The 23,670-nt window shown below is 34.7% G+C and overlaps 1 protein-coding gene and 1 long non-coding RNA gene across 2 annotated transcripts in view; both read left to right on the top strand.

Annotated features, from left to right (window-relative positions):
* Positions 1-22,268, top strand: part of LOC135842158 (uncharacterized) — a 58,235-nt gene extending 35,967 nt beyond the window's left edge. The window contains exon 7 of the long non-coding RNA XR_010558075.1: positions 22,174-22,268. This is a non-coding gene — a long non-coding RNA (uncharacterized LOC135842158). The remainder of the gene's footprint in view (positions 1-22,173) is intronic.
* Positions 11,415-15,241, top strand: LOC135849931 (uncharacterized). The gene is made up of 2 exons (XM_065370587.1): positions 11,415-11,675; positions 12,798-15,241. The coding sequence occupies exon 2, from the start codon at positions 12,809-12,811 to the stop codon at positions 14,984-14,986; it is 2,178 nt and encodes a 725-aa protein (XP_065226659.1). The 5' UTR covers positions 11,415-11,675; positions 12,798-12,808; the 3' UTR covers positions 14,987-15,241.
* Positions 22,269-23,670: the final 1,402 nt, after the last annotated feature.

The following is a 23,670-nucleotide window of genomic DNA, read 5'->3' as shown; positions in this document are numbered from 1 at the left end:
AACCGCCTTGGAAATTCCAGTTATGGTATGCGTGGAAATTGTAGATGTTAATGTGAAGAATATAAGAGATTTTCCTTGTTCATGATGAAATTTTGTTGAAAAAGTACATAATTATCGAATATTTCAATTAATTTAAGTTCATCTCTGCTCAAATTATTTTGTAATGTATTTGTTTTTTTTTGTTGTTTTTTTTAAATCAGTAGATAAATGTATGGAATAAAATTAATTGATTTTGAGCTCTTTTTTATAATAATGCATACCTACGGTTGCGTTTACGCCGTGCACAGAAACAGATACACAAGAATGGGCATTGCCTTACCTACCTGGACTTGATAGAACGCGAACGCAACAGCTGAACTGATGCAATAAGTAATCGTTTGGGCTTAGTTTGAACAGAAAAGGATTTGAAATAACTTATCAATTCGGTTTCGTCTAATAATTCAGTAATCGGTAAATATAGATAAGTTGTATGGTCATCTTTCACAGCTTCACGATACGTTCGTTAAAAATCAATCGAAGATCGAGACCTACGTTAGCAAAATCGAGACCTACGTTAGCGGCTCTGCCCTTTTGATGAGCAGTTGAGAATCTCTGGTGAAATTCTCCAGAAAGTGGTGGTTCTTCAAACTAAACTGAAAGATATGTTTGTTGCTCCGGTCAAATCACCATTTGAGGGTGTTTCGTCTGATGGAGTCCAGTTGAAATTTTCTGATAAAATTGTTTATTTGAATTGGTTAGGTAGATGAAAGACTTGCCGATTTAGAAAAATATATCACTTCAATATATAAGTAAAAGTGGCGGTGATTGTCGACGTAGGTATTCTGATAGATGATCTCTACAAGTTGTTCCTTTCATACCAAAATAAGATTAAAGAGCTAGTCGGAAAATCTGCAAGTTCAGATATTTTGATTTCTTGTTGTTTCATTCTTCTTATCAATTTTGAACTCAATTCAATTTGAGAAAATCGTTTTAATTCGTGTGAAAAAAAATGGAAAAAACTTCCTATTTACATATAATTTTTTTTTAAATTACAATTTTCGCTTCAATAACTTCGAAATTTATTGTTCAAAGATCAAAACCTTCATAAATAAAATACTTGGCGGTATGTTTATTGAAAAATTTCAGAATGGTATGAAATACATATGTACCTATATCAGAAAATTGAAAATCATTTTTGTGTTTTTGACGTGCATTGCCTCGAGGTAAATCCGCCTCCGATTTGAGCGAGACCGCGATTATCAATTTCAGTTGCCCAAATTTATTTTTGGCGAATTTTTATAAATTCAGAATTGAACTTTTTCTGTACTTTGGCTTTTTTCAAGAAAAATATTTTGAGAGGTTTTTCAGTAAAAATGAAAATTTGTCCAGAAAAAATAATAACTCTCTCGAACCTAATTTCACCATTTCTGGTTATTCTTAACCTTTCAGCGCGATTTTTGATTTCTTCAGGAAGCTTGGAAATTAATTTTGGCTGATGAAAATCAAGTTGTGGCTTGTAGGTACTCAACCAATATTCTGATCAGAAAAACACACAAATTGATTTCCCCGCTTTCTGGAGAAACTTTATTAAGTATTCTGAAGAAATCAAAAACCACCCTTTATGGCTCAAAATAGTGAAATTCAGATTGATGAGGGATTGGTTTTGGATTACAAGAAAGTTTCTACGATTAAAAATTTTAAAATTCAGGATGAATTGAAAATCGCGTCGGAGGCTTCCAGTCCAGAATGACCGGAAATGGTGAAATTCGGTTAGAAGAGGTTGATATTATATTTAGTACAAATTTCCGTCGTATTTTACTGAATAAAATGAGTATTTTTTTTTTTTTAGAAGGAATCACGAAAAATGGTTAATTTTGAATTTTCAAAAAATCGTGAAAGATCGAATTGGGCAGTTGAAATTAGCAGCCATGGCTAACACCGCTCATTACTTTACCAATTTGCAAAAATTTTAACTTTCAAAGAATTACTAAAACGTGTAATTTAAAAAAAAAAACTGTCGTATTCAGTCGTAAATAAGATAACCTTAAAACTTTTTTTTTGTAAAACATTCTACATTTTTGAACCACTTTCTCTTGATAATGTATCTATAGAAATTAAATAGAAATACGAGTAGGTATGTATTCGATTTTTAGCATGTATATCTGGTTGAAGGGGGAATTTTGAATATAGTTTTGCATCAAAATTAACCTTATTCATGGGTGAGTTTTGTACACTTCTGTCCAATTTATGAGAGTGAGAGTACGGATTTCGCGATCTTACCCTTTGCTCTTTTCCTATCTCGTAAAAATGCCAACATTTCCAACGAATCATTTGTCTATTACCAAAGTGCTGTCTTGCCATAATTACTGATTTTTAATAATAAATTATCGTTTGAGGTGCGACCTGGTTTGATCAATTTGTGTTTTTTTATCGAGTTCGAGTGGTCCAAAAATTATTCGAAAATCAGAAGGTATCCGGTGATATTCCTAGAATGGGAAGAACTACTGGGTGAGTGCCTGAGGTAAAGCTATAGTGCCTTACCTGAGAGCTGACTGAGTAACTATTGCTACTTACTCATTTTCCAAGCTGGAGAAGTTATGAGCATTAAAAAAAAAGATCATAATTTTCATGTGCCTTTTCAAGACAAGTAAAGAATGCAGTATGAGTTACTGTCGAGTGTCGATGTTTGTATGAATTAAAGGAGAAGGAGATTGAGGAATCAGACTGAAATTTCAAAGTACATAATTATTTCAAATTTCAATACCTGATTACCCGATAAGTGTAGTGCGATCGCCTTCACTCGTTCAGTTTAGCTGATATGACATATCCGAGTTCCCCTCTTTCTTCCTTTATGTGGATGGAAGAAGGAGGGGAACTCGGATACGTCAGCTATGAATTCTGCTTAGCTATCATTTTCCCCTCCTAACCCGTTGTCTCTTGCCAGATTGCCTGAATTCAGTGTGCTGTGAGACGCACACGCATTCGGCATTTGTGTCATTGTGTGATTTGTGTTTTGTGTACTCGGTCGATTCGCTGTCAAATCAAATTTTCTTGTCTTTAGTTCGGATCATCTTACGCTAGTGCTGTTCCGCTGTTCGGCATTGTTATTTTGTTTGCGTGTTTTCTGCAAATTGCTACGTTCGTTGGTGTTAAAATAAAAAGTAAAGATCTCAAGACATTTTGTATCAAGTCGAACAGTGAACAAAACAACAGTTATTATTCGTCGTTTTACCTAATACGAAACCTGTCTCGTGTGATTTTCTAATTTTTCGACGGAGTTCTCCGAGCCAACGACAACGAGTTCCTAGAATTTAAACAATGGAAACTAAGAAAATTGTGTATTTGTGCGATGTTTGTTTAGAACTCGTAAAAATTGAATCCGCTTTATTGGAAAGAGGAATACAGGTTAGTTCAGAAGAAGCTTCCACTTTTCACGATCGTCTCATTTTCCTTTATAAGGAATTCTCAAGACTTTCCCAACGTTTTTTAAGCACCGTCAACTGTGACTTCGAAAACTACTGCAATATTGCAGATTTTATGCAAAAAAAGGTGCTTCATTTGGAAAAAACATTGCTACGATTTTTCTCGCCGGTTTATACAATATCGCAGACTGCATCTGATACAAAGGTGAACAATAAACACATTTGCTGTCTCTGAATTACCTTCGCTGATCCGTAAACAGAAATATTATATGGAAATGATCGATTCCTTGGACCCGGCAAACGATATGACCTCAAAAGAAGCAGAAGTTCAGTCCGAACAACTGAACCAGTATGAGGAAAAATTCATCGTGAATCAGAGCGAAATCATCACATTGGTCGAAAACGCCTCGTACGCAGATCAAGTTAAAATCTCCCAGAAAGTTCAACAAAAAGTACGTACAATCCAAGCGAAATTGAAAGAAATTTTGGCGATGAAAACTATCTCACCAACGCCGCCAATGAGTTCGTTAGTGAATGAGCATTTCAACCAAAGCGAAAGTCCTCGCGTCATCATTGATTTTATCGACTCGCAGTTGAAAAAACAGAAATCTCTGATCGAGCAGATCGAATTAATAGAATCGAAAAAAGATTTTAATGCGATAGAAGCTGAAACATTACTTGTTCATCTTTCGCAGCTTCACGACGCGTTTGTTGAAAATCAATCAAAGATCGAGACCTATGTCAGCGGCCCTGCTCTCGATGAACAGTTACGAATCTCTGGTGAAATTCTCCAAAAAGTGATCACTCTTCAAATCAAGCTGAAGGGAATTTTTTCTGCAGCGTCTTCACCGCCTGAGAATGGTTTGTCCGACGGAGCTCAGCTCAAAATGTCAGATCCAGCTAAATATTTGAATTGGTTGTACCAAAGGCACGACATTTTGAAAAAAGAATTATGGTCGACGGTTAAAGTTGAAAAAGCACATTGGTGTAGACTTCCTGAGATCAAGCAACTCAACGAGTGGCTCATTTCATACCGAAAGAAGATCGAACCATTTGTCGTTGAATCTCCGTACGATCTCAGAGAACTGGAAAAAGTTTCTGATGAATTTGAAGAAATCATTTGTCGATATGAAGAACATTGTGAAGAACAAAAAATGGGAGTTTCACGTCATTGGCATAACTCCTGGAACCTCACAATTCCTACTCTGGATGACAGCATGTTCAACTTCCAATTTAGCTATTAGTAAAGTGGTATAAGGTATTGGTTTACTTCGTTGATCTTATTGTATCAATTTTTTAATGATTAATTGGTTTGTAAACTAAGCATTTTTTTTTGTAGGTAATGGAAGTAATGTTATTCTCCAGTTTTTTTTTATTTCATTTTATATCCCTCAAAAAAATCTTTAATTACTTATTTTAAATTCGATGGATTGATTATTTTTACAATTTGTATTTAGTCAATATGCATTATTATGATTTCTTACATAAATTTATTATAAGTGCGAGTGTTTTGCTCAACTTGTTTTCATTGCTGAAAAAATAAATTTACAACTAAGGGGATTCTTTGTTTAAAAATACGATTGTTTCACGTATTGGGCACTTGCTTTCTATACCTACTTGTACGTACTTCGTATTTTCAAGGCATCCGTGTATTTTGATTTTTTTTTAAAAACTCGTTGAAATGTTCATACTATTCTACAACTTCGAAATTTTGGAGTTTAACGCTGTAAAATTTTGTGGGAAAATTTTTCGTTGCTACTTTCCATTTTCCACTCGTTATAATACGTACTTGTAAATTTTTGTATAAATGAGTCGAGTTTTCCACATGAACGATTGTTTCTAATTTATTCTCAAGACCACGTCAAAAAATACGAAAATTATACTTCTCTACTCTGAAGCCTTGAACGAATGACGAAATAGTTGGATAGATAAGATAGCTAGGTATGCACTATCGAACTCTGTAAAACGGTAAAGTAGAACCTACTTTGATCCTCCAAACAGTGTTGATCTTTGAGTATGGAAGCCTTCAAAGCAAGAAAACGTTTCAAAATGCAATGGATGAGAACTTAATTTCTGTGTCTAAATTTCTCTAAAATGATCCTTTTCTTCCTCAAAATAAAACTTCCAGTCCCCAAAGCAATGTTTCCCCTGTACCTTCCTCTCCTTGAAACAAACGTATGGTGCCCAAAGGAAGTAATAGTTTTGCGATGAAAGTGTTATTTAGAAATTGTTTGACCAGAAATGGGAAATTTAAAAAAAATATATATTGTGATGGTGATTTCTTTTTTACACAAAATTAGGATTATTTAGAAGAATTTAGGACCAATCACATTGGGAAAAAATCCACAGGTATGTATAGATGAGTATCTACTTGGAAACCATAGTTCGATTATTGAAAATCATAATTTTCGTGTTTTTGAATTAACCTAGACCTACCCTACGTTGATCGAATTTTCAATTTTTTTCGACAGTACATATTCATCTTGAAGATTCAAACACTGAAACACGTCGCGCGTTTGAAAACAAGGAGAAAAAAATGTTTTCACATAGGTACTATACCTTTTCAATTTTTTTGAGTATGTTACATCATCTTTTGAGCTCCAAAAAAATGTAGGTCTCGTTTTAGGTTGTTACTGATTTTTTTAAAATTACAGCTATGGCTCTCGGCTTATTTTTTTAAACAAATTTTTAAAATTTTCGACGCCCTTCCGACTTTTTTGAAAAAATTTCACTTAGGCACGTAGCTGCTATTTTTTTGTGAAAGTTTCAGCATTTTTCAGTCAGTTCCTCAAGAAATTAAGAATATTGAAATTTGGGCATGTACATATACCTACCTACATACCTACTCGTGAGCTCATATTTATTGATTGAAGGTACCTATCGATTTGAAAAAAAATTGAAGATGGTTTTGCATCAGAACTAACATCTGAATCATTAAAGGCCCTTTTTCTTGATCTTGTAAAAATATCACATATTTTTTTCCAAGTTCAAATTACATGTTTATTATGATTTTGAGGAAGAAGTTGTATCATTAACATTCGGATGATTCAGTTTTTGGGAATTTTAACATTTTTCAAAATAGAACTTCTGACTTACCCACATATATACATACTTGCAATTTTACATTGATAAATATCTACTCAAGAATACCTAAGGTTAATGTCTGGACAATTTAAAAAAAATTATTGTTAAATTTGGTTTATTTTGAATTTTCGAAAGATCGATTTGGGCAGTTGAAATTAGCAGCCATGGCTAACCTAGCTCATTAGTCATTACTTTACCAGTTTTTATAAAAATTTCAACTTTCAGAGAATTACTAAAACGTGTAATTTAAAAAAAATTTGTACATAATAATATAAATAGGAAAACCTAAAAACTATTTTTTTATTTTTTTTGTTTTTTTAAATAAAATATTCAACATTTTTTAACCTGTTTCTTCAGAGATGGAAATATTAGATTTTTAGCATGTACGGTCGTCGGTCATAGATATTACTCTGTTTGAAGGGAGAATTTTGAATATAGTTTTACATCAAAATTAACTTTTTATGGGTGAGAGTAAGAGTAGGTACCTACGGATTTCACGATCTTTCCCTTTGCTCTTTTTCTGTCACGTAAAAATGCCAAAGAATCAGTTGCTTGTTACGAAATTACTTGTCTTGCTTTTGCCATAATTACTGATTTTTAATAATATCGTTTGAGGTGCGACCTGGTTTGATCAAATAGTGGTTTTTTTTGGTATGTATTATTCCAGATTTAGATACGTGACGCATGATCGAATTCGAGTGGTCCAAAAATGATTCGAAAATCATAAGGTATCCGGTGATTTCTGTAGAAGGGGGCTTCAAAACTGTAGAAGTTGTGAGCATTTTTTTAAACAAAAAAGATCATAATTTTTTCATAAATTTCTCAATAATTTATGAAAGTGAAATATGTTAATGATTTTGAAAGTAAAGTCTCGTGTGTCTTTTCAAGACAAGTAAAAAATGCTATTATGAGTTACATTGTCGATCTTTGAACTATAGGAGCTTGAGGTATCAGAACATCAGACTGAAATTTCAAAATACATATTTTGAAACCTGATACGTCTATTGAGACCGCCTTCAATCTTAGAATTGGGCTATTTTTATTTTGTTGGTAAAGAAAGTCGAAAGATGATTAGAAAATAAGAGAGAAGCATTTTTTGGCATTTGTATGGGAGGAAGGAGGAAGGGAGAAGGGAACTGGAACTTTGCTCGGATTACGTGAGCTTAGAAGAATGCTATTATTTCCCGTTTTCCCCTCCTAGAATCTTTAGAGTTTAGACTCCTAAAACGTTTGTCTTATTTTCTTTTTCTTTGTTTCGGTTAGTTTCGGTTCGGCTCATCACATCAGTTCTCTGTTCGAAATGTTGATTGTTGTTTATTGTTTATTAATTAGGTACTTCTCAATTTCTGGTATTTCACGTTTTGACAATTTGACTTTTGAGTTTATCAGTTCAGTGTAAGTTCAGTGCCAGTTTCAGTTTTGTTTTGCTCATTGGATTGTTTGGTTCCTGCTGTCGTGCATTCCCTGGTGTGTGTTTTGTTTGCAAATTGTGACATTAACGTTTGTGTTGAAATTTAAAGATATTTTGTATCGTTGAACAAAACTAGAGTTTTATTATTCGTCATTTTACACTACCGAACCCGAATTCATTGACGGAGTTCTCCGAGCCAACGAGTCCCTAGAATTTAAACGATGGCACCTGAGAAAAAAATGTCATTGGACGAAGTGTGTTTAGAACTCACGAAAATGGAACTCGCTATATTATGGGAAATGGGAAATCAGGTTAGTTCAAAAGAAGCTTCAACGCTTCACGATCGTCTGGTTTTCCTTCATCAACAGTCCTACGAAGCTCTTCGAGATTGGTTGTACGACTCAGGTATCTCAGACAAATACTGTATTACTGCAGATTTCATGCAAAGAAAGGTGCTTCATTTGGAAAAAACATTGCTACAGTTTTTCTCGCCGGTACATACAATATCGCTGACTGCATCCGATACAATAAAGGTGAACGATAAACACGCTACTATCTCTGATTTACCTTCGCTGATCCGCAAACAGAAGTTTTATATGGAAATGATCGATTCACTCGAACCTGACGGTGATCTTGAATCGAATGAAGTAGAAGTTCAATCTAAACACTTGGATCAGTATCACGAAAAATTCATCGTGAATCAGAGCGAAATCATCACATTAATCGAAGACGGCTCGTACGATGACCAAGTTAAAATCTCCCAGAAAGTTCAACAAAGAGTACGTAAAATTTTAGCAAAATTGAAAGACGTATCGGCCATGAAAACCATTTCTCCGGCGCCGCCCACGAGTTCGTTAGTGAATGAGCATTTCAAACAAACCGAACGTCCTCGCGTCATCGTCGATTTTCTCGACTCGCAGTTGAAAAAACAGAAATCTCTGATCGAGCAGATCGAATTAATAGAATCGAAAAAAGATCTCAATGCGGTAGAAGCTGACACATTGCATGGTCATCTTGCTCAGCTTCACGATGCGTTTGTTAAAAATCAATCGAAGATCGAAACTTATGTCAGCGGTCCTGCTCTCGATGAACAGTTGAGAATCTCTGGCGATATTATCCAAAAAGTAATGACCCTTCAAATCAAACTGAAGGAGATTTTTTCTGCAGTGGCTTCACTGCCTGAGAATGGTTTGCCCGACGGAGCTCAACTCAAATTTTCTGAGTTGTACAAAAGATACGACATTTTGAAAAAAGAATTATGGTTCAAAGTTAAAAGAGCACATTGGTGTAGACTTCCTGAGGTCAAGCAACTCAACGAGTGGCTCATTTCATACAGAAAACAGATCGAACCATTTGTTGTTGAATCTCCGTACGATCTCAGAGAACTGAAAAAAGTTTCTGATACAGTTAAAGAAGTCATTTGTAAATATGAAGATCATTGTAAAAAACAAATGGGAGTTTCACGCCATTGGCATGACTCATGGAGCTGTACAATTCCTTTACTAGAAGACTGACTAGCATGTTCAACTTCCAATTTAGGTAGGTATTTGGGAAGTGGTATAATGTATTGGTTTATTTCGTTGATCTTATTGTATCATTTTTTAAAATGATTTGTAGGTTTGTAAACTAATCATTTTTTTATATTGGAAGTAATGTTATTCTCCAATTTTTTTATTTCTTTTTATATTCCTTAAAAAACTCTTCAATTATGTTGAATTAGATGCATTGATTATTTTTACAATTTGCATGTATTTAGTCAATATGTCTTTAATTTCTTACATAAATTTATTTTATGACTATTTTGCTCAACTTGTTTTCATTGCTAAGTACGAGTAAATAAATTTAAAACTAAGAGGATTCTTTATTTTAAAAAACGATTGTTTCACGTACCTTATTGGGCACTTGCATTCTATACCTACTTCCTACTTGTACGTAGGTATGTACTTCTTATTTTCAAGGCATCCATGTATTTTTTCCCCCCTAAAAACTCGTTGAAATGTAAGTATTCTACGACTTCGAAATTTTGGAGTTCAATGCTGTACAATTTTGTGGAAAAAATTTTTCGTTGCTACTTTCCATTTTCCACTTGTTATAAGACTTGTAAATTTTTGTACAAATGAGTCGAGTTTTCCACATGAACGATTGTTCAAGACCACGTCAAAAAATTCGAAAATGATACTTTTCTTTTCTACTCTGAAGCCTTGAACGAATGACCAAATACGTAGTTGAACTAAAACGGTAAAACCTACTTCGATCTCCTAAACCGTGCTGATCTCTGAGTATGGAAGCATTCAAACCAAGAAAACGTTATAAAATGCAGTGGAAGATAAGAACTTAATTTCTGTGTATAAATTTCTTTAAAATGATCATTTTCTTTCTCGAAATGAAGCTTCCAGTCTCCAAAGCGATGTTTCCCCTGAACCTTCCTCTCCTTGAAACAAACTATAGTGTCCAAAGTAAGTATTTTCGTGATAAAGGTGTTATGTAAGATTTCAAAATTGTTTGACCGGAAATGGAAAATAAAAAAAAAATATATTGTGATTTTTGATGGTGATTTTTAATTTAGGAGCAATCACATCGGGAAAAAATGAGGCTCCGAACAATTTTTTTTCGGGTTCCTGGGCTTTCAATCAAAAATTTATTAGGTTTTGGGCTTGGATTGGAGTCCAGGAAACTTTGGGTTTGGGTTTCAGGGCTCAGTGTCCAGGGCTTTCCGGGGCTTCCTGGGACTTGAAATTGCAATTTTTTAAATGAAAAATAAAATGACCAAAAAAAAAGAGTAAAATCTTACTTAAGTGATTTTCTGTTGAAAAAAAAACAAATGTTAAGGGATGATTCCAAATGCTTTTGTATTTCAATAGAACAGTTTTTTTAAATCAAAATTAAAATTTAAATTATTTTCCAAATTTTTTTAAGTATCATTTTTCGAAGAACAATGAACTACCTACCTACAGAATATAGATAATGTACCAAAAACCCCTTGAAATATTAAACTTTCTGCCGAAGTTATAATTTTTTTTTGTTATCACCTGTTTTGACTTGACTTCTGAGATGCACAGAACGGCAATTACAATAGTAATTTACAAAATTTATATAAGCCCCAAAAAGCTCTGATCACAGTTTGGGTTTTGGGGCTCACGTTCGGGGCTTGGTTTTCAGAGGAAAAGGTCTTGGGCTTTGGGCTAGGGCTTTGTAGGTTTCAGGTTTTAAGGTTTTGGGGCTTGGACATTCGGGATTTCGGGCTTCAAGGAAATAATCAGGGCTTTTTCGGGTCTCGGGTCCTGGTCCTGGGCCGGGCCTCATCCCGGGTATGTTTAGATAAGTATCTACTTGGAAACCATAGTTCGATTATTGAAAATCATAATTTTCGTGTTTTTGAGTTAACCTATAGAACAGTAGACCTATCCTAGGTTGATCGAATTTTCAATTTTTTCAACAATATTCAAATTCATCAATCTTGAGATTCCAACACGGTCCTTGTAGAGGCGCTGATCGTCGTTTCCCTTCCCTTTCCCTAATGGACGACGCGGGTGTTGGCGCGGTAAAGGGAATAGGATAACTTTTTACCGGATCCCCTAACGTCTCACGTCTGGATGGCATCGCCCATCCTTCAGTTTGTACTTTGTTTTCCAATATAACGTTATTCGTCGTTAATCGTGTGATAGTGATGTTATCAGTAAACACGCCGCCGCCAAAAAAAAACTGTGAACTGTGTAATTTTTTTGAAGTTGACTAGTGAGTGAAGAAAAATCGTCTAAAAGTACGAATTCTTTTTAAAGGTAAGCTATAAAGAACTATTTCTGTTTGCTAAAATAGTCTTAAAGATGCTGCTTTTTGTCAAAACGTGATGACAAGATTGACTTTTGCCTTTAGCTGTCTGAGGAGTTATATGTCAAGATTGCGGAACCGAAGTACTGCGGTCTTTCGTTATTGCTTGAAAGGTTCAGTTTTTATGCCAAAACTGTCCCAATATAATTCCACTACGACTACGATGTATCCAAAATTGTGAAAAAGCCATGTTTTCTGCCTACAGGGTGCTAAAAAAAAATATCGAGTACCTCAAGAAAGTTTTTTATCAAAAATATAGGTTGGCAACATGAAATAGATGCATATGATTGATGGAATGTTGTAACCTCAGTCTACCAACCAATCACGTGCTATCGTTATCATCACTGTGACCACCCGAAACGTTCAGCGAAAAACTTTTTTGAACGTACTCGATATTTCTGCGCACCCGGTATATGGTCATTTGCGGATTTTTTAAAACTGATAATTTTTCAATTTTTAGACATTGAAAATTCGAAATTGACTACTTTATGTATTTCAAAAATTGGCAATTTCAATTTTAATACCTAAATTTTTGGAAAGTTTACAATTTTGCTATTTTGTTTGAAAATTTAACAATTTCGAGAATTGACAATTTGTGACTAAATAAAAAGTAAAAAATTTGATGGAAGAAAAATAATGAAATAAATTATGTGTTTTCTCGTGAAATTCTTAGTTTTTGAAACAAAATTTCCTTCAGTTCAGTTCGCTCGGATGTGGAATTCAAATTCAGCTGGGTTTTCCATCTTAGAATGAGAATTGAGAACATTGTGCTGTTTGAATTGAAAATGGGAGCTAAGTGGACTGGGTTTTTCGTCTTGGAATGGGATTGAAAGAGAAGTGGGACTAGTTATGAAAACGGAAATGGGATTTATTACGCTGCTTGAATAATTTCTAGTGGAGGCAATCTTAATTCTCGACTCATTCTCTTGGAAGTCGAATGAAAAAGTTGACCTTGTCATCTGTTACATTACTATAGATCCATTTTCGATGCATATATTATGTACTATAAATATCTCGCATATTTTTTACTTGTTATCACCTACAATGTAATTTTCACTTTTGGGTTATTCCAGAATAATTCAAAATGAATGCAAGCAACTCATCCGAACCGATGCAGGAAGATAGTTTCTTCTCTCACATTCCGCTACCAAGCTTACAACAGTTAGCATCCATTCAAGTAGTTCTGCCAATGCTGTATGAGCACTATTCACAAAAGAAGAAGGTTTTCTTTTACGGATATAACACTTTGGATTGTGATTTGCGATTGCGTAAAGGCGTAGAATCATTGAAAACTCCTCGAACTATTGAAAAAATACTTACGAAAGCGACGGCTAAGGTTGCTAAAGTATTGGGTGTATGGATAAAACATTTTCAATCCGGTGACTTTTCATCTGTCAACTTGGAATATTGCAATATATCTATTAACCCGAATTGTTGCGTTTGGCTTCCAAGCGGCGAGATCGATTATAAACAGACTGCTAACAAGATGTTATCTTCTTGCGAACTGAATGAAACGCAAAAATTCGCCATCATGTGTGCATATTGCTTAGAAGACGAAATCAAGGCGTTCGATTTAAGTTCACTTCCTAAGTATTCTATCAAAAAAATGAACCTGAATCGTGACTCTTTAATCGCTTATTGGATCTTTTCGTTGAAAAATAAATTGCACGTCCTCTTCGCTGGAATTTCCGGTTCCATTGATGCCGCAATGGCTAATCGGTGCGATGGTGAGCGCGCGTTCAAGTATTTTTGGAATCGTTTGAACAATGAAGAACGAATTTCAGTTGCTAAACATAAAATCAGTCGTTTCGGCACTCGTGATGGTCATATATATTTTGGCCAAAATCAATTATTCTCCATGATGACGTCGGCTGAGCAACTTCATCTGTTATCGACGGTACCCGATGAGATTATAATAAATTTTTGGCTCTTAGTGAAATCACCTTCGCTTGTATGTTGGGCATGGAAATATTCGAAAAATGCGATGACTGCCAAACAATTTGCCAGAGTAGTGGAAAAAATATTCCAAGCTAGAATCGGGTTCGATAAAGATATGCAGATGCTCATAGACTTATGGGATACGGCTGCCATCCAGTTGAAGACGTATGCAGCTAAGCACCTAGTGAATGTGATTTTTTCACCATCTCAGTTTGGCGATTTAATGCCAATAGCCGATTATTCGGATTTTGAGGAAGATGGTCTCACTGTACACGAAGCAGCGTCAAAGTATGCGAAGAAAGAATACGCTCTGAAGTTTTTGTATAAGTTTTTATCGCTGGTAAACGCGGATACTCGAAGACAGTTGATGCTGAACAATGCAATCGCATTCGGGATGAACATTTACGATCCTCGTTTGATGACTGATGTAATCTACTTATGTTTACCAAGCTTGAAAGATCGATTGCTTTATAAAAAAAATATTACGGATTCACCCACAATGAGCGAACATTGTGCAAAAAACCTTCATCGCATAAATGGTATAGAAAAGTTCAAGTCCCAATTAGAAGTTTATTCGATCGACGTAAAAGCTGCTCAAGAATTCACGAAGCGAGTACTGCAGTCGAAATCTCTAAAAAGAAGTAACTTTTTTTTCGATGCCGATAATTGGAGTGAAATGAGTAAATTGATCGATGAGACCTTCCACGATGATCCGACGTCGGCCTCGAATCTGAAGAAACAACTGCTTTCCTCCCTTTTCACTAGTTGCAAGCATTATACTGATTGGAACGAAGAGGAGAAGATCGATGCGATGATGAAAATTGTCCAACAGGTTCTTACTCCTGAAGAGCTCGCAGTGGAAAAGCGACGTTTTTCTCAAGCTTGCAAATCGAAATTACAAAAACGCGAATTTTGTTGGCATTATTTCGAGATAAATTGTTTCAGTAAATTAATGACGTGGTGTTTGGGTGACGGAGAAGCCTTACTGAAATTTAAGAAAAGTTTTTCTATCGATAAAATATTCCACGATGTAATCGACGAAGTGAACCAGAATTATTGCAATGACTCCGAGTTTAATGACGATTTGCTGCATCGACTTGGTGATTTTTTGAATTGGATTTTCCCCAGTGCCGAAGAAACGACTAAATATAAATTGAATAGATTGGAGAGGTTGGATTTGAATGAATTCGCTATGTTTTCACATCTTTTAGATTATGACGAATACGAGTATTTGCCAGAGTTATTAGGTTGGTTTTACGATGTGAAACCGGTCCCATCTGAGGTGTATGAAGAATTCAAGGCGAGAATCAAAGAAAGCTTTTAAGAGGAGTAGACATTTTTTCTTCTATTTGCTTCGCGTACTTATTATCTCGATGACTTAAACATATCTATGTAAGTGTAACCTGTGAAACGAAGTATTTTCTATTACCTATATTATGTTTTTATCATTTATCTGTTTTATATTTTATATCGTATAGATAATAACTTACGAAGTGTCAATTAAGTAGGTACCTATACCGCATGTATCGTATTCAATTTTGTATGTTTATATCCGTAATAAAAGTTTCAATTCATTATACCCTAGTGTTACCTACATTTGCAATAAGCAAATTTGGCGAGAAGACAATAATTGAATGAGAAAAGTTACCCTTTGATTCGCCTGCTACAAAAAAATCAAGCGTAGGACACTTTGAACTGATGAACACAAATCAAAGCTTAGTTTCCCCATTCTGTCAGTTTTTATTTTTTAAATTTACCAAATTCCAGTTCAAATCCGTCGTTCACTATCACTAGCAAATTTTGTTGATTTTAAATTTAAATTCAAATTTCAAAATCAATAATCACAATATACAATATCAAAAAGAGTGGATTTTTGATTTTTATAAAATTTTATAAGAAATAAAATTAAAGGTGATAAAATTTCCTATTTCAAACTTTCGGAACTTTTCGAAGTACCAATAATTTGTATGTGTCAAATTCAAATGTCAATTTATGAAAGAAAATTTTCACTTTTCAACAAGTATAACGTAGACCGCGTAGACACTCATCGTTAAAAAAAATCGTTAGGATTAGGAATAATTATATCTTCTTTTCCCTAATAGGTAGGTCTAGGTGTAGTGATTTACTGAGGGTTACAGGTTTACTACAGCCTTTCTCGTTCAAAAAACTTCAAAATCAAAACTTGTTCTAGTTCAAACTTCATTGTGTATTTGCCATATTTATTCAAGATCGGTATCGTATCGTATCGTATTTTCTTTTTCTTTGTTTCGGTTCGTCTCGTCGGTTCTCTGTTCGAATCGAAACCAACTGTCATTTTAATATTGTTTAATGTTTTGGTTCCTGCTGTCGTGCTGTGTTATACCCTATTGCGTGTTTGTTTGAAAATTGCAACATTAACGTTGGTGTTGAAATTTCAAGATATTTTGTATCGTTGAACTTGAACAGTGAACAAACCTAGTTTTATTATTCGTCGTCTTACTACCAAACCTGTCTTGTGTGATTTTCGAATTCTTCGACGGAGTTTGCCAACGAGTTCCTAGAATTTAAACAATGGAATTTAAACCTGGGGATTTGTCATTGGACGAAGTGTGTTTGGAACTCACGAAATTGGAACTCGCTATATTGGAAAAAAGGAATGAGGTGAGTTTAGAAGAAGCTTCAACGTTTCACGATCGCCTGATTTTCCTTTATGAACAATTCTCAAAAACTCTCCAAAATTGGTTGACCGGCAGTAACAGGTTACAAAACTTTTGCACTATTGCAGATTTCATACAAAAAAAAGTGCTTCATCTGGAAAAATCATTGCTACGATTTTTCTCGCCGGTTTATACAATATCGCAGACTCCATCTTCTGATACAAAGGTGAACGATAAACTCGCTATTATCTCTGATTTACCTTCGCTGATCAGTAAACAGAAATTTTACGTGAAAATGATCGATTCGTTGGACCCGGCAAACGATATGAACTCAAAAGAAGCGGAAGTTCAGTCCGAACAACTGAGCCAATATGAGGAAAAATTCATCGTGAATCAGAGCGAAATCATCACATTGGTGGAAGACGCCTCATTCGATGCGCAAGTTGAAATCTCGCAGGAAGTTCAACAAAATGTACGTAAAATTCAAGCAAAACTGAAAGAAATTACGGCGATGAAAACTATCTCACCGGCGCCGCCAACGAGTTCGTTAGTGAATGAGCAGTTCAATCAAACCGAACGTCCTCGCGTCATCGTTGATTTTCTCGACTCGCAGTTGAAAAAACAGAAATCTGTGATCGAGCAGATCGAATTAATAGAATCGAAAAAAGATCTCAATGCGGTAGAAGCTGAAACATTGCATAGTCATCTTTCGCAGCTTCACGACGCGTTTGTTAAAAATCAATCGAAGATCGAAACTTATGTCAGCGGTCCTGCTCTTGATGAACAGTTGAGAATCTCTGGCGATATTCTCCAAAAAGTGATGACCCTTCAAATCAAGCTGAAGGAGATTTTTTCTGCAGAGGCTTCACCGCCTGAGAATGGTTTGTCCGACGGAGTTCAGCTCAAAGTTTCTGAGTTGTACCAAATACACGACATTTTGAAAAGAGAGTTATGGTCGATAGTTAAAAAAACACATAGGTGTAGACTTCCTGAGATCAAGCAACTCAACGAGTGTCTCATTTCATACCGAAAGAAGATCGAACCATTTGTCGCTGAATCTTCGTACGATCTCAGGGAACTGAAAAAAGTTTCTGATGCAGTTGAAGAAGTCATTTGTAAATATGAAGATCATTGTAATAAACAAATGGGAGTTGCACGCTACCATTGGCATGACTCATGGAGCTGTACGATTCCTATTCTGGAAGACTGACTCGCATGTTCAACTTCCAATAAATTTAGGTATTAGCGAAATTGGTTTAGTTTGTTGATCTTATTGTATCTTTTTTCATGATTGGTTTGTAAACTAAGCATTTTTTTATATTGGAAGTAATGTTATTCTCCAATTTTTTTATTTCATTTTATATTACTCAAAAAAATCTTTAATTATGTTAAATTAGATGCATTGATTATTTTTAAAATTTGTATTTAGTCAATATGCATATAATTTCTTACATAAATTTATTATACGAATATTTTGCTCAACTTGTTTTCATTGCTAAAAAAATAAATTTAAAACTAAGGTGATTCTTTATTTAAAAAACGATTGTTTCACGTACCTTATTGGGCACCTTTCTACATATACCTATACTTGTACGTACTTCGTATTTTCAAGGCATCCATGTATTTTGATTTTTTTTTCTAAAAACTCGTTGAAATGTATTCTACGACTTCGAAATTTTGGAGTTCAATGCTGTAAAATTTTGTGGAAAAAATTTTTTCGTTACTACTTTCCATTTTCCACTTGTTATAATACTTGTAGATTTTTGTACAAATGAGTCGAGTTTTTCACATGAACCATTGTTTCTAATTTCTTCTCAAGACCACGTCGAAACATACGAAAATGATATTTTTCTACTCTTGAGCCTTGAACGAATGACGAAATAGTTGGATAGATAGAGGTACTATGTAGATGTATTATCGAACTGTGTAAAACGGTAAAACCTACTTCGATCTCCCAAACATGTGTTGATCTTTGAGTATATGGAAGCCTTCAAAGCAAGAAAACGTTTTAAAATGCAGTGGATGAGAACTTAATTTCTGTGCCTAAATTTCTCTAAAATGATCCAGAGCATTGTGGAAGCTATGTCAAAAAATTCACTACCTATTCTGAATTACACAAGTATTTCCAAATTCCAACTCGTGAAACTTCTGATTATCTTTCTCTCGTTACAAACATGTGGATCTTACTTAAAGGTACTCAGGTATGGATTATTGATAGCTTCATATATTGTGTGTGCAGGCTGCAGAGAATTTTCAGGTTCAGATATTTTATTTTTTATCAGCATCTCGTGAATATTTCTTCTTATTAATATTAAACTCAATTCAATTTGAGAAAATCGTTTTTATTCGCATGAAAAAAAAAATGCAAAAAATTGCCTAGGTTTTTATAATTTTTTTTTAAATTCCAATTTTCGGTTAAATAACTTGAAATTTATTATCCAAAGATCCTTTTTTCAAAAAATTATCATTAGTGGTTATTCAGTTAAAATGATAAAAATTTGCCTGGAAAAAAATATCAACTCCTTCGAACTCAATTTCACCATTCCCGGTTAATATTCCAGACCTTCCAGCGCAACTACAAATTTTTTCAATTACTCAAATTTGAAGCTAATTGATTCAAATTTGAGTAATTGCAATTAGTATTTGCAAAGTGCAAACGTATTTTAAACAAAAATGAGAAAATCGTACATATATCAGCAAAAAGAGTCGTTTGATGCATGTCTTTGAATGAAGAAAAAAAATTGTTGGCTTCTAAATTATTAATTTTTGAGTAGTGAATTTGATGTAGATGTTGCGTGTATTTTTTTATCCTACTAGTAGAATAAAACACTACTTTATTCACTCTCGCTAGTCGCTCGAGTGATCAAATGCGCGTTTTCTTCACACGTTTGGATAAAATATGTTATTCAACTAGTCAAATAAAGTGATTTTCGGCGATTTTTAATTACTTCCCTCGCTTTGCTCGGGAAATAAACCTCAAAAATCGTCAAAAATCACTTTATTTTACTAGTAGGATAAAATACCATTGCTAATTGCTACGTTAATACGTTTGTGTTGAAAAGTCAACATATTTTGTATCCAGTTGAACTGAACAAAACAACAGTTTTAATAATACCTACTCGTTGTTTGACTACACGAAACCTGCTTCGTGTGATTTTCGAATTTTTCGACGGAGTTCTCCGAGCCAACGAGTCCCTCGAATTTAAACAATGGAACCTGAGGAAATGTCATTGGAATTGGACCAAGTGTGTATAGAAGTCACGAAAATGGAACTCGCTATACTGGAAAAGGGAAATGAGATCAGTTCAGAAGAAGCTTCAACGTTTCACGATCGTCTCGTTTTCCTCGATACACAGTTCTCAAAAGCTCGTCTAAGTAGGTTGTACTACTCTGGTCTCTCAAACAAATACTGCATTATTGTAGATTTCATGCAAAAACAGGTGCTTCATCTGGAAAAAACATTGCTACGATTTTTCTCGCCGGTTTATACAATATCGCAGACAGCATCTGATACAAAGGTGAACGATAAACATGCTACTATCTCTGGTTTACCTTCGCTGATCCGTAAACAGAAATTTTACATAAAAATGATCGATTCGTTAGAGCCGGCAGACGATATGAACTTAAAAGAAGCGGAAGTTCAGTCCGGACAGTTGAACCAGTATGAGGAAAAATTCATCGTGAATCAGAGCGAAATCATCACATTAATTGAAGACGTCTTGTCTGATGATCAAGTTGAAATCTCACAAAAAGTTCAACAAAAAGTGCGTTCAATCCAAGTGAAATTGAAAGAAATCTCGGCGATGAAAACCATTTCACCGGCGCCACCAACAAGTTCGTTGGTGAATGAACATTTCAATCAAACCGAACGTCCTCGCGTCATCGTTGATTTTCTCGACTCGCTGTTGAGAAAACAGAAACTTCTGATCGAGCAGATCGAATTGATAGAATCGAAAAAAGATCTTAATGTGATAGAAGCTGAAACATTGCATAGTCATCTTTCGCAGCTTCACGACGCGTTTGTTAAAAATCAATCGAAGATCGAGACCTATGTCAGAGGCCCTGCTCTCGATGAACAGTTACGAATCTCTGGTGATATTCTCCAAAAAGTGATGACCCTTCAAATCAAGCTGAAAGGTATCTTTTCTGCAGCATCTTCACCGCCTGAGAATCGTTTGCTCAGCGGAATTCAGCTCTATACGTCAGATCCAGTTACATATTTGAATTGGTTGTACAAAAGGCACGACGTTTTGAAAAAAGAAATATGGTCGAAACTTACAGTAGGAGGTTTGTGTAATCTTCTTGTGATCAAGCAGCTTAACGAGTGGCTCATTTCATACCGAAAGAAGATCGAACCATTTGTCGTTGAATCTCCGTATGATCTCAGCAAACTGAAAACAATTTCTGATACAGTTGAAGGACTCATTTGTAAATATGAAAAACATTGTAATATATATAAAGGTGCATTCCATGTGCATAAAGAATGGTCCGGTAGATGTCCTGAACTGGAAGACTGACTTGAATGTTCCACTTCCAATGTAGGTATAGATAGAATGAAGTGTGAAGTGACCTGAGATATTGGTTTACTTGATATTAGTCGACCTTATGGCTTATTGTATTACTTTTTATAATTTATTGTAGTTTCCTGGACTAAGCATTTTATCGCATTGGAGATTATCAAATCGTTGATATGTAGTGTTTAATTAAATGTATTTATTTTTACAATTCGTATCTGATAGGTATGCAAATAATTTCTTACGTGAATTATACGAGTATTTTACTCTACTTATTTTCTTGTTAAAAAAAGAAAGAAATTTCAAACTAAGAGGCTCCTTAAAAAGAACAATTGTTTCACGTACATTGGGCACTTGCTTTCTATATCTACTTGTACGTACTTCGTATTTTCAAGGCATTCATATATGTAGATAGGTATTCTGATTTTTTCTCCTAAAAACCCATTAAAATGTAATCTACGACTTTAAAATTTTGGAGTTAAATGTTGTAGAATTTTGTGGAAAAAATTCTTCGTTGCTACTTTCCATTTCCCACTTGTTAGATCAATTTCTGAACAAATGAGTCAAATTCTCATGAACGATCGTTTCTAATTTCTTCTCAAAACCACGTCGAAAAGTAACTGGTAGGTATTCCTATGTTAATTATTGAAAAATATTCTGATTAAAAAACGCACAAGTTAATTTCCTCGCTTTCTGAAGAAATCAAAAACCACTCTGGAATATCTAAAATGGCTCGAAATGACGAAATTCAGATTGGAGACGGGGGTATTGGTTTCGGATTACAAGAAGGTTCTTACGAATAAAAATTTTTAAATTCTGGAGGAATCAAAAATCACGCTGGAAGCTTCTGGTCCAGAATGACCAGAAATGGTAAAATTCGGTTAGAAGGGTTTGATATATTATATTTAGGACAAATTCATGTTATACATACCTAGACCTATGTACCTACATATTATATGTACTGAATAAATGAGTATTTAAAAAAAAATTTTTTTAGCATAAATCGCCGAAAATGGTTAGGTAATTTTGAATTTTCAAAAAAATCGTGAAAAATCGAATCGATTATTCGATTTTTAGCATGTACGGTCATATTGCTCTGGTTCTGGTTGAAGGGGGAATTTTAAATACTTATTATTTTTACATCAAAATTGACCTTTTATGGGAAAGTTTTGTACTTCTGTCGAACTTACGAGAGTGAGAGTATACGGATTTAGCGATCTTACCCTTTGTTTTTTTCCTATCTCGTAAAAATGTAAAAATAATCATTTGCCTATTACCTAATTACTTGTCTTGCCATAATTACCTACCGATTTGAGGTGCGACCTGGTTTGATCGATTCGTGTTTTTTTTGTGTATTTCAGATTTACATGAAGCATGATCGAGTTCGAGTGGTCCAAAAATGATTCGAAAATCAGAAGGTATCCGGTGATATTCCTAAAATGAGAAGAACTACTGGGTAACTATTGCTATTTACTTATATTCAAAACTGTATAAGTTATGAGCATTTCTTTTTTTAAAAAAAGATCATTTTTTCATAAATTCCTCAATATTTGAAAGTAATTTTAATGGTTTTGAAGGTAAAGTCTCGTGTGTCTCTTCAAGACAAGTAAGAAATGGTATTATCGTAGTGAGGTATCAGAGCATCAGACTGAGTGAAATTTCTAATTCAAAATACATATTTCGAAACCTGATAGGTAAGTCTATTGAGACCGCCTTCAGTTTTAGAATTGGGCTATTTTGTTGACACTTGGCAGAAAGATGATAAGAGTGAGGCATTTGTGTGGAAAGAAAAAGGAGGGGAACTCGGATAGACGGATACCTGAGCTCTGAAAGATTTATTCTGCTATTAGCTATTATTTTCCTCTCAGCTAAACCGTTTGCCATATTTATTCAAGATTGGTATCGCATTTTCTTTTTCATTGTTTCGGGTCTCATCGGTTCTCTCTGTTCGAATCGAGACCAACTGTCATTTTAATAAGTATTGTTTTGGTTCCTGCTGTCGTGCTGTGTTATGTTATTCCCTATCGCGTGTTTTGTTTGAAAATTGCGACATTCCTAACGTAGGAGTTGAAATTTCAAGATATTTTGTATCGTTGAACTGAACACTGAAAAAACCATCAAGTTTTATTATTCGTCGTTTTACTACCAAACCTGTCTTGTGTGATTTTCGAATTCTTCAACGGAGTTTCCCGAGCCAACGAGATCCTAGAATTTAAACAATGGAATTTGAACCTGAGGAAATGTCATTGGACGAAGTGTGTTTGGAACTCACGAAATTGGAACTCGCTATATTGGAAAAAGGAAACGAGGTTAGTTCAGAAGAAGCTTCAACGTTTCACCAACGACTCATTTTCCTTTATAAACAATTCTCAAAAACTCTCCAAGACTGGTTGACCGACAGTCAGTGGTTACAAAACTACTGCAGTATTGCAGATTTCATGCAAAAAAGGTGCTTCATCTGGAAAAATCATTGCTACGATTTTTCTCGCCGGTTTATACCATATCGCAGACTCCGTCTTCTGGTACAAAGGTGAACGATAAACTCGCTACTATCTCTAATTTACCTTCGCTGGTCCGTAAACAGAAATTTTACGTGAAAATGATCGATTCGTTGGATCCGGTAAACGATATGAACGCGAAAGAAGCGGAAGTTCAGTCCGAACAACTAACCCAGTATGAGGAAAAATTTATCGTGAATCAGAGCGAAATCATCTCATTGGTCGAAGACGCCTCGTTCGATGAGCAAGTTGAAATATCGCAGATAGTTCAACAGAAAGTACGTACAATCCAAGCGAAATTGAAAGAAATTTCGGCGATGAAAACCATTTCACCGGCGCCGCCAACAAGTTCGTTGGTGA

This window comes from Planococcus citri, chromosome 1 (assembly GCF_950023065.1).
Source record: "Planococcus citri chromosome 1, ihPlaCitr1.1, whole genome shotgun sequence".
NCBI lineage: Eukaryota > Metazoa > Arthropoda > Insecta > Hemiptera > Pseudococcidae > Planococcus > Planococcus citri.
Note: the sequence above shows the minus strand (reverse complement) of the source record. Positions and strands in the feature narration are given on the sequence as shown.